Genomic DNA, 17,132 nt, shown 5'->3' with positions numbered 1-17,132 from the left:
GCTATATCCCAGCCCTTATCAATTCTTCCAAGGACACACAAAGCATGAGATCCCCACCAAGGAACTTCACCCAGTAACACCCTCCAAAGTCCTCCAGTCTTGGTTTTCCTATCTTCTGGACACACAAGCCAGCCCTCTAAGCTCAATGTTAGGATTGCTAAGAGGAGACAGCATTTCCCCAAACTGCATTCCAACCCACGTGTTGTCCCAGACCAATTAAACAACATTAGTGAACTAAGAGAGCTTTGCACCAATCTGAGAATTGCCCAACACCAATTACATTCTAGATGAGTCTAAGCTCATGATGAAATTTCTGCTGTCCAAAAAGTACTAGCACCCATTTCCTGTCTAGTGTTCATTAGAAAACAGTTTCTTGATGACTAAATCCAAAATAGCCTCCATCCTTACTTCCCTGGGAATACCTTTGGATAGTCTTTGTTAAATAACTAGTTTGCCATCTTTCTCTCCCAGTAGATTTTAAGCTTCTTGCAGACAGACATTTTACCATCTTATTAAAGTATCTTCAGCAGCCAGAATATCACTGGTACTCAATAAATACGGACATCATTAAAATTTCTTATTTAAACAATCAAAACAAAGGAATCAGTTGATATATATATGCCCAACAAAAGCAAGTACAGGACCAGGGCAGGGTCTTTCCCTGGAACCTAACATAAATGTGGCCTACTCTTAATATAATATTATGGACAGATAATTCTCTACTGGGCAGTATCATTTTCATGGGACATTTAGAAATACATGGAGGTGTTTCTGGCTGTTGCCATAACTCCGGAGGGTCCCAGTGGCATTTAGAGGAAAGAGAGCTAAATGCACTCAAAGATGACCTGTTCCATCTTAAACATAAAGAGGACTCTCTCCAAGGAGACTCCTGACAAGTCTGCTTTCTCATACAGAAGGACAAGTTCCCATCACAAACATATAACTCCAGGCACTTCTTGAAAAAGTGAGTAGCTGACCGCCTGTACGGGGGTGCATGCCCAAGCTCAGCTGGCCTGCTAGTCTGACCAGTCCAGCCTTATGAACGCCCAACACATTTTCAAACACCTACCCCCATATCTGCCCCTTTTAGTGGTCAAGTCCATTATCTGGCTTGAGATGGATCCCGACAAATTAAATCCCAGCTTGACCCTGGATATCTCACTACAGGGTAGTCAGTCCATGACTTTAAAAAAAAAAAAAAAAAAGTAAGTTTTTTTATAAGCCACCAGCTGAGATCTTTAGCAAAAATATAAAAAGAAGCTCCAAAGTCATCTATTTCTGGATCTTTAGAGGCCAGCATGAAGACAGCAGGAAGAGAAGAAAGCAAAAGATTAAGAATGCTTTAAAAAACAAAAAGTCAGACAAATAAAAACAGACCACAGAAGCACACAGAGAAATGTTTTTATTGTAACAGACAAAGGTGCCCTCACTCCTGCCGCAGAAGCATTGATCCTACATCCACTATGTGACTGCCACTCTGGTTATGTCCTGGAAGAATAAGATACAACCCACAAATATTCTTTAAGAGGCAGAGGTAGAGTGGAAAGTGCATGAGTTTTGGCATGAATAACTGAGTGACTTGGATATGCCCCTGAACTTCTCTGAGCTTCAGTTTCCTTGTCTACAGGACTAATGGAAATAATACTACCACTTCCATTGGAGTTGGATGAGATAGTAAAAATTATATCACGTCACTCTTCTGCTTGAAATCAACTGAGGAGTAACATACCCTCCCACAGAAAGCAGTGAGAAAACTAAGCAAACAACTGAAACCACTGTTTGTAGATATTGGACAACGGGCAGCACAGGACTGTGATCCTGTGAACACGGGATCAGAACAGAACAGAACAGAACAAATGATCTGGGCCCAAAAACCTCTCTGGCTTTCAGCCAGGAGGCACATTTCAGACCAAGAAGTGGGGTGGGGGTTCCCTGAAGACTATGGCAGTCTCAGTGAGTAAAGAGATCAGAGATTTCACTGAGTTCAGGGAGGAAAGGCAGTTGAGAACTGCAGAACACAGTTCCAGAGAGGAAACGGCTATGAGGAAAGAGAGCTCCAGAAGTCTGCAAGAAGTTCCCTTGAGGCTCTGTTGAATATTAAAACTTGCATACGAATAGGGTGAAACTTCATAAGGGTAAAAAAATGAGTGATAAGGAAGCTGTGAGCTCAACAGCTTTCAGAACTCCCACAGGACTCGGTAATCCCAAGCATCAACAGAGGAGTATCCTTCCTGCTCATTCAGGGCATTCAGTTAGAGACCTAAAAGGTGAAGACCCTTGGTAGCAAGGGTCAGATTATCCCAGCAGCAAAAGTTATCCGAAACCCACCCAAACAAAGCTTAAAACAGGACTTGAAAGAATCACAAATAGGCTGAGCATAGTAGCCAAAGCCTGTAATCCAAGACCTAGGAGGCTGAAGCAGGAAGGACACAAGTTCAAACCCAACCTCAGCAACTTAGCAAGGCCCTAAGAAACTAAGACCTTGTCTTGCTAAGGGGCTTGGAATGTGGCTGAGTGGTTAAAAACCTCTGGGTTCAATCCCTGGTATCAATTAATCAATCAGTTAATTACAAATAACTACCCACCAAAACAAAGCCCAACCTTGTTTCAAGACCACAAAATCCAAACTCTCAATGTGAAATTTACACACAAAATCTAGCATTCAACCAAAATTCTCAACATGTGTCAAGAAACAGGAAAACGTGACCAATAATAATAAGAAAAAACAAATTATATAACTAGCAGACAAAGAACACTAAGACAGATACACTGCATCCAAATACATAAAGGAAAACATGATCATTGTAGGAGAAAAATATAAGATAATAAATAAATATAAAAAACAAAAGATTATAAATAAAAAGAAATTATAACCAGGTATGGTGGCCACACGCCTATAACTCCAGCAACTCAGGAGGCTGAAGCAGAAGGATCACTAGTTCAAGGCTAGCCTCAGTAACTTAGCAAGGTCCTAAGCAACTTAGAGAGACCCAAGCAGTGGTACATGCCTATAATCCCAGCAGCTGGGGAGGCTAAGGCAGGAGGATTGCAAGTTCAAAGCCAGCCTCAGCAAAAGCAAGGCACTAAGCAACTCAGTGAGACCCTGTCTCTAAATAAGATACAAAATAGAGATGGCTATGATGGCACAGGTGGCCTGTGTGCATTCCTGGGTGCCCGGGACCCCCCCACACACCCTATCCCAGCCGCAGTGGTCTTCTGTGGCTCTTTCTCAGTACCTGGTACACAGCCCCTGCCAGTGACATCCAGGTGACCACATCTGACCCCTACCATGTAGTGATACTATTCCAAACTGTGATCCTGTACCTATCAGATGACCACAACCCTCACAGTGCCCATTGTAATCTAGAAGTACAAGTCCTTCTTCCAGGACAGCATTTGCTGATACCTTCTCCCAGTCAGTGTGGACAACCAGATTAATGCCCACCTTGCAGCAAGCAATCCCAGCTGCAACCTCTATGTGGAGTGTCAGGACAGCGTGTGTAAGTCAGTATTGTGGCCACCAAGTAGGATAACGCTGTGACCCTGGGAGACCACTACCAGGGCCAGAGACACCATCCACAGTAAGTATGTGGGGCCAGGTGGCCTGGGAGGTTGGCTTGGGTGGGTGGTGGGGCAAGCTTCCTGATGCACAGCCTGGAGTCCTTATCTGGAAGTTCTTGAGCATCAATACCTGAAAGAACCCACAAAAGGAGAATCCTTCCATCCTTCTACTCCTTTATCTATACAACACAGATTTATTGAGTATCTGCTATATATGTTCTAAGCTCTGAGAACACAGCAGTAAACAAAACCATTCAATCACTTCAAAACAAACAAACAAACAAACAAAAAAAACACAAAATAGGGCTGGGGATATAGCTCAGTGGCCAAGTGCCCCTGAGTTCAATCCCTAGTACTCAAAAATAAAATAAAATAATTTTTTTTTTTTTTTAATGAAAAAGGCTGGGATTTGGCTCAGTAGTAAAGCACCCCTGGGTTAAACCCCCAGTACCAAAAAAAGAAAAAGAAAATAGAGGGCCTGGGATTGTGGCTCAGTGGTAGCGCACTTGCCTGGCATGTGTGATTCTCAGCACCGCATATAAATAAATAAATAAAGGTATCAACAACTAAAAAAAAAAAAATTAAAGAAAATACAACTTCTAGCATGAAACATACATCTAGAATAAAAACTTTACTGAATGAGAATAATAGCAGATTACTGCAGAAGAAAAGGTAAATGTACATGAAGACATAGAAAGAGAAGCTAACCAAAATGAAGAACAGGAAAAAAATCAGAAGCTGGGCCCATGGTAGCTCACATCTGTAATCCCAACTACTTGGGAGGCTGAGGCAAAAGAATCACAAGTTCTAGGCTAATCCCAGCAATTTGGCAAGCCCCTCTCTAAATATAAAAAGTAAAAAGGGCTGGAGATGTAGCTCAGTGGTAGAGTGCTTGCCTAACACACACACACACACACACACACACACACACACAAGACCCTGTGTTCAATCCCAGATAGTTCAAAAAAAGAAAAGAAAAAGAAGAAAGTCAGAGCCTCTATGGTCCATCAGGCACTATAATATATATTTAATTAGAGGCTCAGAAATTAGGAGTAGGCAGAGTAAATGCAAAATCGCACTAAGGCAGCCAGGTGTAGTGGCATATACCTGTAATCTCAGCAACTCCAATGCTGGCTTAACACAATTTTGAAAAAGAATAGCTGGAAGACTTCACACTAACTGGTTTCAAAATTTATTAAAAAGCTACAGCAATCAAGACAGTATATTAGTTGCATTATGACTTATAAACTGATAGAACAGAGTTGAGAAATTAATCTATGCATATTATGATTATTTGATTAACAATGGTGGCAAGACAATTCAATGGAGAAAGGGCAATCTTTTATAAAAAGGGTATTAGAATAACTGATACCCATGTGGGAGAAAACATGAACCTCAGGACAACAAGCACATGAAAAGATGTTCAACCACTATTAATTATCACAGATATACAAATTAAAACCACAATGAAATACCACTCACTAGAATGGCTACAATATCAAACCAACAGACAATACCAAGTGTTGGTGTGCATGCAGTCCACCTGGAACTCTCAAACTGCTGGTAGGAATGCAAAACAGTACAACTTCGCAAAACACTTAAGAATCTTATGTGTATAACCCAGCAACTCCACTCACAGGTATTTAACAAGAAAAAAATGAAAATATGTTCTTATAAACGCTTAAATATAAAGATTCATAGTAGCCCCAAATTAGCACCAAAGCTGTGGGGAATAGACTCTAAAGCGCTCCCCCATCCCTATCTCCTAGTATTTATACCCTCTTGCCTTTCCTTCCCTGTGGCGTTGGCATCTGGCCAACAACACACAACAAAGTGACAGGATGCATGTAATTACATTAAGTAGGTATGATACATGATTATAATGTTCATTTTGCTAAGAGATTCTCTCCCTTGCTAGCTTTGAGGAGATACGTGGTCATGCTGGGAATACCCATGTGGGGGAAAACAAAAAAAAAAACAACAAAAAAAAAAAGGACGGCCAGGCACAGAGGCACATTCCTGTAATCCCAGCAGCTTAGAAGGCTGAGGCAGAAGGATCATGAGTTCAAAGCCAGTTTCAGCAAATTAGCGAGGCCCTAAGCAACTCACCAAGACCCTGACTCTAAATAAAATATATAAAAGGGCTGGGGGATATAGCTCAGTGGTTAAGCACCCCTGGATTCAATTTCCAGTACCAAAACAAAAAGGGGGGGGTGGGTGACAGCCTACAGCTGCCTCTCAGTAACAAACTGAGGTTTCCAATCTACAATCCATAAGTAACTGAATTCCAAGAATGCAATTAGGAAGTTGATCATTCCCCCAGCAGAGCTCTGAATGAGACCACAGCACCAACAGACCCTTTACTGCAACCTGGTGAGACTTAGCTAAACTTACCCTGACTACTGATCCTAAGAGATAACAAACTGGAGTTGTTTTTAAGCTGATAAATTTGTGGCAATACTGTTATACAGCAATAGAAAGCTAACAATTCAAACATCCATCAACTGGTGAACAGATGAACAAATTGGGGTATATCCATACACTGGAGTACTACCCAGTAATAAAGAAGCAATGAATTCCTGACATGCATAACAACATGGATCAATTTCGAGACATAGAGAATACTTACATTATTAATTCATTCATATAAAACTCTAGGAAAGACAATCATAATCTACATTAATAGAAAGTAGTTCACAGCTGGATGGCTAGGATGAAGCTCAGTGGTAGAGCAGGTGGTAGCATGTACAAAGCTCTGGGTTCAATCCCCAGCACCACCAAAAGAACAAAGTGGAGAGAGCTGGACAAGGGGGCACCTGTAATCCCAGCTACTTAGAGGCTGAGGCAGAAGGACCACAAGTTCAAGGCCAGACTGGGCAACTTAGCAAGACCCTATCTCAAAATAAAAGAAAAAGGGCTATGGGGTGTAGCTCAGTGGTAGAACACTTGCCTAACATATGCAGGGCTCTGGATTTGAGCCCCTAAATCAGAAAAAAAAGAAAGACGTTTATATTTCCTGGTCCCAGGGGCAGGAACTCACTGGAAAGGAACATAAGGGAACACTTAGGGATACAGGAATTTTTTTGTTTTGTTTTTGTTTTTTTAATTATTTTTTTATTAGTTACATATGACAGTATAATGATCTTGACATTTCATACATTTGAATCAAATGGGGTATCCATTTCTCATTTTTCTGATTGTACAGGTTGCAGAATCACATTGGTCACACAGTCTCGTATATACATACAGCAATAATAAAGTCTATTTTATTCTGCTGTCCTTCTTATCCCCCCTTCCCCTCCCCTCCCCTGTTTTTGTTGTTTTGTGGTGCTGGGGATTGAACCCAGGGCCTTATGCAAGTGAGGCAAGCACTCTACCAACTGAGCTAACATTACCAGCCCATAGGAATTGTTTTGACATTCATTGTGGTGGGGTTACACAGGTACAATATCATTTGTCAAAACTCACTGAACTGACTACAACACACCTATTAGAATCCCACAGTAAAGCTTAGGCCACAAGGATTTTGTCACTTAATAATAAACTTAAGTTATTAAAAATATCAGCAGGGCTGGGGATGTGGCTCAAGCGGTAGCGCGCTTGCCTGACATGCGGGCAGCCCAGGTTCGATCCTCAGCACCACATACAAACAAAGATGTTGTGTCCCCCGAAAACTAAAAAATAAATATTAAAATTTAAAAAATAAAAAAAAAAAATAAAAATATCAGCAAAACTGGAAGGAAAGTGACTAGTTCAGAAAATTACCTTTGCAATGGAGAAATAGTTACTACCTTAACCAAATGATAAAATGATAGTTACCACCTTAACCAAATGATAAAATTTATCCCCAACAATGGGACAAACTGCTATCATATGCCTTCAGATGCAATTCACTGAGAAGAATACAATGTCATTGATAAAATATTTTTTATTTTATATTTTTAATTGTAGATGGACAGCATGCCTTTATTTGCTTATTTTTCATGCAGTGCTAAAGATCGAACCCAGTGCCTCACATGTGCTAGGCAAGTGCTCTGCCACTGAGCCACATCCCCAGCCCCCCATTTACATAATATTCTTATAAATAATTATTAACCTGGGTCTACATATGAGTAAACAAATCAGAAAACTCCAGATAGTGGAATGCTCTATAAAACAAATGGCCTAGACTCTCCAATCAATGTCATAAAAAAAAAAAAAAAGACTCATGTACTGCCCAGAAGTGCATACATATCTTCACCAAAGGAGATGCACAAATATTTTTACAAGCTGGGTGCAGCGGCACATACTTATAATCCCAGCAACTTAGAAGGCTGAAGCAAGAGAACAGCAAGCTCAAGGTCAAGCTCCACAACTCAGCAAGACCCTATCTCAAAATATAAATTTTAGAAGCTGGGGTTGTGGCTCAGTGGTAGAGCGGATGTCTAACACGGGCGAGGTCCTGGGATCGATCCTCAGCACCACATAAAAATAAATAATAATTTTTAGGGCTGGGATGTAGCTCAGTGGTAGTAAGCCCTTAGAGTTCAATCCCCAATATAATGAAATAAATAATAAAAATAAAATGGGGGGAGCTGGGGATATAGCTCAGTTGGTAAAGTGTTTGCCTTGCATGCACAAGGCCCTGGGTTCAATCTCCAGCACCACAAAAAAATAAAATAAAATGGGGGCTGAGGCTGGGGCTCAGCAGTAGTACCCTTGCTTAGCTTGTGTGAGGCACTGGGTTCGATTCTCAGCACCACATATAAATCAATAAAATAAAGGTCTACCAACAATAAAAAAATTTTTTTTAAAAATGGCCTGGGAGCTCAGTTGCAGAACATCCCTAGATTAAATCCCCATTGCCACAAAGAAAAAAAGGCTTGATGAGGGGCGGGGGGGGGGGGGAGGCACTTACAGTACTGCAATCTATAAGTGCCTGTAATTGGGAAGCTGAAGCAAGAGCACTGTAAGTTCAAGGCCAGCCTGGGCAATTAATGAAACTCTATCTCAAAATTCAAAAGGACTGAGAATGTCTCTCAATGGTAAAGTACCCCCTGGGTTCAATCCCTAGTACTACCACAAAAAAAAAAAAGTCAAACACATATAAAGTTCAAAACGGACAAAATTAAGTTGTGGTAATCTAAGTCAAGATGGAAGCAACCTTTGGGGACTAGGATAGTGAAGGAAGAGATAAAGGGGCTACTTCTGAGGTCCTGGTTACGATTCTTGGTTTTTTTTTGTTTTTTTTTAATTTATTATTGTTACTATCATTTATTACATTTTATAGTCATTAATCATAATTGTAAATTTATAATTTTTGTTAACCAAACAACACTCTTCAAATAACATTTTTTTGTTTTAATTAGTTATACATGACAGTACAATGATCTTGACATATCATACATTTGAATCAGATGGGATATGATTTCTCATTTTTCTGAGTGTACAGGTTGCAGAATCACATTGGTCATGCAGTCACGTATATACATACAACAATAATAAAGTCTATAAGTCTATTTTATTCTGCTGTCCTTTCTTCCCCTCCCCTCCCCTCCCATCACTTCTGTCTACCCAAACTAATGTGACACACTTCTTTTTTTTTTTTTTTTAACGTTTGATTTCTTACTGTACTAAGAATAGAACCCAGGGGTCTCCATCATGCTAGATAAGTGTTCTGCCACTGAGCTACACTCCCAGCCTGATATATCAGTTATCCAAGTATACTGACTTGGTGAAGTCACCAACCTGTACACATACTTTTAATACTTTAAGATATGTAAAACATTAGTTGAAAGTTTACCTTTTTTTTTTCCTTTTTCTTTTATCCAGGGAACCATTCTAGATTAAAGTGAACAAAAAAACTAAACAGGACTGGGGTTGTAGCTCAGTGGTCGAATGCTTGCCTAGCACCCGTGAGGCACTGGATTTGTTCCCCAGCATCACGTTAGGGGGGAAAAAAATTAAAAAAACAAAATAGAGGCTAAAAAAGGAAGAAACTAAAGAGACAAATCAATGCAATCCCTGTTTCCTGACTGGATCCTAGCTTTTTTAACTGGGCAAATTAAACATATTAATTGACCATGAATATATTAAATAATACTTTTTATCAATACTAAATTTCTTATGTGATGATGGTATGGTGGTTATGCAGAGGAATAATCTTACCCTTATGAAAGACAAATATTTCTAGTATAAAATATCTTGAGCTAGGATTGTAGTTCAGTAGTAGAGTGCTTGCCTAGAACAGGTGAGGCCCCGGGTTTGCTCCTCAGAAACACATAAATATCTTAATGTCTGTAACTTACTACACATCCTTCATATATTTATATACGTGGAAGAGGGAAGGAGGGAGAGAAACAAATTCAGCAAAATGTGAAGCATATCTTGCTTAAGTTTTTATGTGAGTTTTACAAGAGTTCCCTGTACAATTCTTTCAACTTTTTTGGGAAAATGTTCAAATAAAAAGCTTGAGCAGGGGCTGGGATTGTGGCTCAGTGGTAGAGTGCTCGCCTAGCATGCATGAGGCCCTCGGTTCGAACCTCAGCACCACATAAATGTAAAATAAAGATATTGTGTCCACCTAAAACTAAAAAATAAATATATATTAAAAAAAGAGAAATACTTTTAAAAAAAACAGTTTCAATTTCTTTAAAAAAAAAAAAAAACTTAAGGGGAAAATACCGTGTCTGAATTACTACAACTCAAGAGTTAAACAGACTTCCAAAACTATACATAGAGGCTTAGAGAAGGAAACTAAGACTCACTGAACACTTGCTATGCACCAGGCGCTCTTCATACCTATGATTTTGGTCAAGCCTCATAGCAACTCTTCAGGTAATATTATTGCTAATTACTATTGCTCTCATTTTAACTTATGCTCAGAAAGGTAGAGTACCCTACTTGGGAGGTTGAAGCAGGAAGATAGCAAGTTTGAGGCCAGCCTAGACACCATAGCAAGACGTCAACCTCGAAAATAAATAAAATTAGAAAGATGGCATGCCAGCCAGGCATGATGGCACACACCTATAATCCCAAGAGTTTGGGGGCTGAGGCAGGAGAATTTCAAATTTGAGGCCAGCCAGGGTAACTTAGAAGGGTAACTGTCTCAAAAATAAAATAAAGGAGCCAGACGCAGTGGCACACACCTGTAATCCCAGCGGCTCAGGAGGCTGAGGCAGGAAGATCGAAAGTTCAAAGTCAGCCTCAGCAAAAAGTGAGGCGTGAAGCAACTCAGTGAGACCCTGTCTCTAAATAAAATACAAAATAGGACTGGAGATGTGACTCAGTGGTCGAGTATCCCAGAGTTAAATCCCTTGTACCAAAATGATTAATTAATCAATTAAATTTAACTAAAACGCTTTGGGGGTGGCTCAGTGACAGAGCACTTGCCTAGCATGCCAGAGGCCCTGGGTTCAATCCCCAGTATTGGAGGGATGGAGGGTTTTACAAATGAATAGATGAGAAAGTGTCAAGTTCAATGGTGGAATATTAGAATGTCAAACAAAATTTGGCAGGGCAGAAAACCACAATCTGCCATTCCTTCACTAGGCGCTTCCCCTTCCCTGCGACTATGTCCTCTCAATCTGAAACTTAATATGTTAGGAGAACCACAACAGATCTGAAATCTGTCTGTAATAATCCTCAATAGTCAATGAATCTTAAGTAACCAGATTGAATGATGCCTCTATTCTTCACAAAAGATAGTGTACAGCAATATGATAACCTTTCCCCTGCCTCTGGGGCACAACATGTACAGACTAGAAGGGACTTTGATAAGAGATTAGCCATGCAAAACAGAGTAATGCGAGGAAAACAGAAAAAGGATATGAGGCAATAAATAAAATTCCAACAAATTGTCTTAAGGATAGACTAAAAAGATTAGACTTTACCATTATAAAAAAAAGCAAATATGTCTCTCAAATCTAAAAGTCATCAAGGACAGCTAGCATAAAGACCATGATAGAGGGCATTCTTCTGAAATTTCAAGGAAAGTACTTCAGAACAACAACAACAACAAAATAAAAGAACAACTTCACAGAATAGCAGTCAACATGAGAAATCAGACCTCAGAAGGTGTAGTAGTGGGGTTTGAGGAAAGTTTTTCATCTTCTTTTTTTCTTTTTAATGTTTTTATTGTTTAGTTTTCGGCGGACACAACATCTTTGTTTGTATGTGGTGCTGAGGATCGAACCCGGGCCACACACATGCCAGGGGAGCGCGCTACCGCTTGAGCCACATCCCCAGCCCCGTTTTTCATCTTCTTTAGAGTGAAAATCCAGAACATATTAAATGTTCTGGATAAAAACATACAACACATTGTATCCAGTATTGTTCTAAGCACAATAAATAAACTCAATCCTACAGCGATCCTATAGGATAGGCATTAGTATTATTTCTATTTTACAAATGAAGAAATCAAGGCTAGAAAAGTAACCTATCCAAGACACATAGCTGGTACAAATGGGGCTAGGACTCTAAGCCAGAGGGGCTGGCTTTAAAACATATGCTTATAACAATTACTTTTTGCTTCTTCTCAAGGGAAGAGCGGGCTTTCCACCCGTCATCTTGTGAAACCAGAAGTTGATCCCACAAGGCCAACTAACAAACTTTCTACCAGACGCAGAACACTGGCTCAGCCCCACAGGTCTAACCCTATGCAATTCTTCTCACATACAAACCAGGTTTGGGGGAGTTATCCAAACAGTCTTTTCAATCCTGTTCCGTTCAGACTGGAGAAATGGGAAATCAGATTGTTAGGGACTTGAAAATGAAAGGACAGACAGGTGCTAAAGAGAACTGGCTCACTTAAAAAAGTATGCATTTGCAGCTTATTGTTAGACAGTGATAATCTGGCAAGAAGAGTTCAAGTTTTTCCTTAGGCTACCAGCATACTCTGATGCAATCCCCTCTCTGTCAGCTTTGAAAAGGAGGGCAAAGGAGAAGCAGGGCTGAAAACCAAACAAGTGATGGCCAAGCCCCCTAAAAGAGCCTTACCTAGATCCTTTTCCACAAATACAGAGAGGGCAATTTCCAGAACCAAAGTAACCTTCAAGTAACTTTATCTCCAAGTGGCAAGTTTTTAGTGCTCTTCACAATACTGGCAAATTAAATGTCCTAGAGTAATCAGACTGAGAGCACACCCTCAATACCTATGGGCATTCCTAACACATAAGAGTTCAGAAAAACCCAGATTCTAAGGAGCTTGGGCATTTCAGCAAACTAAGTAGGGTAGACAAGAAAGGATGACTGCTCTTCTCATACACTTTCCAAAGTCCGGAACCTCTGACCGTAAGAAGCCAGAACCAGTTGTCTCCCATGTTTTAACAATCCAGAATCTTCTTCCTGAATCACTCACACTAACAAAGGCTGATCTGGGGAACATGTTCAGGTATTCCAATTCCCTCAAGTGTAATTCTTCCAACAGGTTTATTGTGGAGAAAGAAACATTAAGTGGTGGTCATTTGGCCGGGAAGAAAGTTAAATGCTAGTAAACTGCTAAAAACTTTTCCCCTCCTGGGGACTGAATACAGGGTCAAGGAGCAGGCTAGGCAAGCAGTCTACCACTAGGCTACATTCTCAGTCTTTTATATTTTATTTTGAGAAAAGGTCTGGCTAAGTTGCTCAGGCTGTCCTCAAACTTGCCATCCTTCTGCCTCAGCCCTGCAGTAACTGGGATTACAAGGGTACACTACCCTGCCCCACTTGGAGAAAACCTTTAAAGGTGTTTCAAGGAGGTGAAAAGGTCCAAGGGTGAAACCATTTTTTCTTTCGAGGTCTAGTCTTAACTAAATTTAAAACATGAATGGGCTAATAAAAGATATCACATATATCTAGAGTCAAATCAAGACTCAAATAGGCACAGGATTTTGAGCATATTACAACTTAGGCGAAATGGGGGTTAGTAAATAGCCTGTACTTCCTAAAGGTTGTAGTGAGCACTGAATGAGAAAATAAGCGCAATTTGCCTTAGCAATGACAGCACACACGCAGTCAACATACGCTCTCTCTTTATATATATATTAGTTGTAGTTGGACACAACACCTTTATTTTATTTATTTTTATGTGGTGCTGAGGATTGAGCCCAGGGCTTCACGCGTGCGAGGCGAGTGAGCTACGGCTGAGCCCCAGCCCCTTGCTTAGCCCTTCTCTCTTCACCTCACCCCACCTTGGGACTATTAACCCCTTGGGAGACCTTGTCACCGCTCCCCGACGGAAGTCGTCCCGGCGTCAACACTGGATCTCGTGGTCCCCTTACTGGGCTGGGATTGGGCTAAACCTGTGGGTGAAGAGCTAGAGGTACGCCGGCCAAGAAGCCACCGCCAAGGCAGCGAGGACGCAGACTCGACCCAATGCGTGGTGGCGCGCGTGGATTACAGAGCGTCCCCATCCTACCCACGCACTGCGAGGGTCCCAGCCTATTTCGGACCCTCCCACTCGGCGAGGGGAGCGCAAAGGACACCGCAGGCAGGGAGGCCGGCGGAGGCCACTCCCGCAAGCCGAGGCGGAGGCCGCGGAGGTGGGAACCCCGAGGACGCCAGGGCCCCCCCCCGGGGGGGGGGGCAGCCGGCACGGGCGCGCCTCACTAGAGGGGCCCTCGCCGCTCCAGGCCGGGAACCTCGCGAGGGTCTCCTCGCCCTCCGCACCGGACTGAAGTGGGCCCCGAGGGGCGGGAAGGCGAGGTGTGGGGCCCGGCGGGCCCGGCCGAGCCCCCGAGCCCAGCTTGCAAAGGTGGTCAAAGAGGGGTCACCAGGGGAGGGGCCGCGCGGGGAGGTCCCGGAGAGGGGCGGGGCCCGCGAGGGGGCCAGAGGCCGGGGCCGCGGCTCAGGAGACTCGGGGTTCCCCCGGCTCCCGGCCGTGCGCCTAGCGCCCCTTCGGCCGGGGTCCCTGCCGCCGCGGCGGGGCAGTCCCACTCCCCTCTTACCTGGCTCGGCTGCTCTGCCTGCTCCGAGGACGCCATCTTTGTGAGGCCTGACTAATCTATCGCCGCTGGGCGAGGTTTCTCCCAAACGCCCTCGCTCGCAAGCTCCGGCCCAGACTAAAGTAGCAGTAACTGAGCCTGTCGATGGGGGCGGGCTCGGGGCAGAGGGCGGAGCCGGCGTCCGACACCTCGCGCAGTTCCCAGGAGCTCGGTTTACAGGCCTGATTCTTTTTTCGTTGTTGTATGTGCATTATTATTTCTTGAATCAAATCTCTGCCGTCCCCAATAAGCATTTAGTAAATGAATGAATGTGAAGAAACTTGTAAATTATTTTTTAACAACTCAGTACAGTACTATTCATTGAGTGTCTATTATTTGTCAGGAACTTTGGCAAGAGCTAGAAATTAAAGGATCCAAGATCCAGGTCTCAAGCCCGGGACAAACACACACGCACACAATTACAGCATTGTTGGAGATAGAATTTTGAAAAGTTTTTTTTTTTAATATCTATTTTCCAGTCGTAGTTGGATACAATATCTTTATTTTATTTATTTATTTTTATATGGTGCTGTGCATGGAACTCAGGTCCTTGCATGTGCTAAGCCAGCGCTCTACCGCTGAGCCACAACCCCAGCCCAAAGAACATTGATAACTCTATGCAGGTCTATTGCCAGAACACAAAAGAGGATGCTTCATGGGGAGGTGTCTATCATTACTTTATAATGGTTGAGATTTTTAAGCTAAAGTTGAAATTATATGAACAAGGATGCATACGTTACCATTATTATTCAACTCCTATCATAACTGTGTTTTGACCAAATTGTAGTTCTCAAATGGGCTACACTAACAATTCCTCTTTACCAAATATCCGATATGCACATCCATGTTTTCAAAAACAAAATATGAAAGAGACTGACCCTGAATGAATATGGGCCATTATTTCTACTTCACATAAAATATCACCCTTTGGGACTGTTTAAATTACTATCTATTTATTTATTTATTTATTTTGAACTAGGGATTGAACCTGGGGGTGCTTTACACCTGCACTACATCACTAGTCTTTTTTTTTTTTTTCTTTTTTCTTTTTTCTTTTTTTTTTTAATGACACAGGGTCTTGCCAAATTGCTGAAGGTCTCACTAAGTTGCTGAGGCTGGCCTAGAATGTGTGATCATCCTGCATAGCTGGGATTACAGATATGCACCACTGCACCCAGCTAAATATTAGTTTTTCTGGAAGAAAATTACAAACTTCTGGAAGCATACTATTAGAACAAACACACCTATATTCCCAGCTACTTTGGAGGTTGAAGCAGGAGGATCTCTTGAGCCCAGGAGTTTGACATTAGCCTGAGCAACATAGTGAGATCTCCATTTCAAAAAAAAAAAAAGCTGGTGGTGATACCATATGCCCTTAATCCTAGCAATTCAGAAAGCTAAGGCAGGAGAGCAACTCAGGCCTACTTGGGCAACTTAATGAGATCCTGTCTTAAAAAGTAAAAAGAGCATGGGATGTAGCTCAGTAGAAAAAAGTGCCCCTGGGTGGATTCAAACTAAAAAGCTTCTCAGCAAAAGAAACAATCAGTGAGGTGAATAGAGAGCCTACTAATTGGGAACAAATTCTTATCACATGCACACCAGATACAGCACTAATCTCTGAGTTCTTTATATATTCTTGACATTAGAACATATAAAGAGGGGCTGGGGATGTGGCTCAAGCGGTAGCGCACTCACCTGGCATGCGTGCGGCTCAGGTTCGATCCTCAGCACCACATACAAACAAAGATATTGTGTCCGCCGAAAACAAAAATGAATAAATAAATATTAAAGTTCTCTCTCTTTAAAAAAAAAAGAATATATAAAGAACTCAAAAATATTAACACCAAAAAAAAAACAAATAAAATAAACAATAAATGGGCCAAGGACCTGCACAAACACTTCTCAGAAGAAGATATACAATCAACAATTATATGAAAAAATGTTCATCATCTCCAGCAATTAGAGAAATGCAAATCAAAACTACTCTAAGATTTCATCTCACTCCTGTCAGAATGGCAGCTATTAAGAATACAAACATCAGTAAGTGTTGGTGAGGATGTGGGGGAAAAGGCACACTCATACATTGCTGGTGGAACTGCAAATTGGTGCAGCCAATATGGAAAGCAGTGTGGAGATTCCTTGGAAAACTGGGAATAGAACCACCATTTGACCCAGCTATCCCACTCCTTGGTCTATACCCAAAGGACTTAAAAATAGCATAGTACAGGGAGTATGTATCAATGTTTACAGCAACACAATTCACAATAGCTAAACTGTAGAACCAACCTAGATGCCCTTCAGTAGATGAATGGATGAAGAAACTGTGATATATAAACACAATGGAATATTACTCAGCATTAAAAGAGAATAAAATCATGGTAAATGGATGGAGCTGGAGAAGATAATGCTAAGTGAATTTAGTAAATTCCAAAAAACCAAATGCTGAAAGATTTCTCTGATTTAAGGATGCTGATTCATAATATCATAATATGCTGAGGGGGATTAAATGAACTCTAGATAGGCAAAGAGGAATAGGAGAGGGAGGGGAAAGGAGGGGACATGGGGGGGAAAGACATGGAATGAGATGGTAATCATTACCCTGTGTACATGTATGAAGACACCAAGTATGTG

General features: G+C 41.6%; 1 protein-coding gene across 1 annotated transcript in view; it reads right to left on the bottom strand.

Annotated features, from left to right (window-relative positions):
• Window positions 1-14,575, bottom strand: part of Pex14 (peroxisomal biogenesis factor 14) — a 148,581-nt gene extending 134,006 nt beyond the window's left edge. Inside the window, exon 1 of the mRNA XM_026397948.2 lies at window positions 14,466-14,575. Within this exon, the coding sequence (XP_026253733.1) occupies window positions 14,466-14,501 (36 nt within the window). The 5' untranslated portion in view covers window positions 14,502-14,575. The remainder of the gene's footprint in view (window positions 1-14,465) is intronic.
• Window positions 14,576-17,132: the final 2,557 nt, after the last annotated feature.

Source organism: Urocitellus parryii, chromosome 11, assembly GCF_045843805.1.
Source record: "Urocitellus parryii isolate mUroPar1 chromosome 11, mUroPar1.hap1, whole genome shotgun sequence".
In the NCBI taxonomy this organism is placed as follows: Eukaryota; Metazoa; Chordata; class Mammalia; order Rodentia; family Sciuridae; genus Urocitellus; species Urocitellus parryii.
This window is presented reverse-complemented; position numbering and strand designations above follow the sequence as displayed.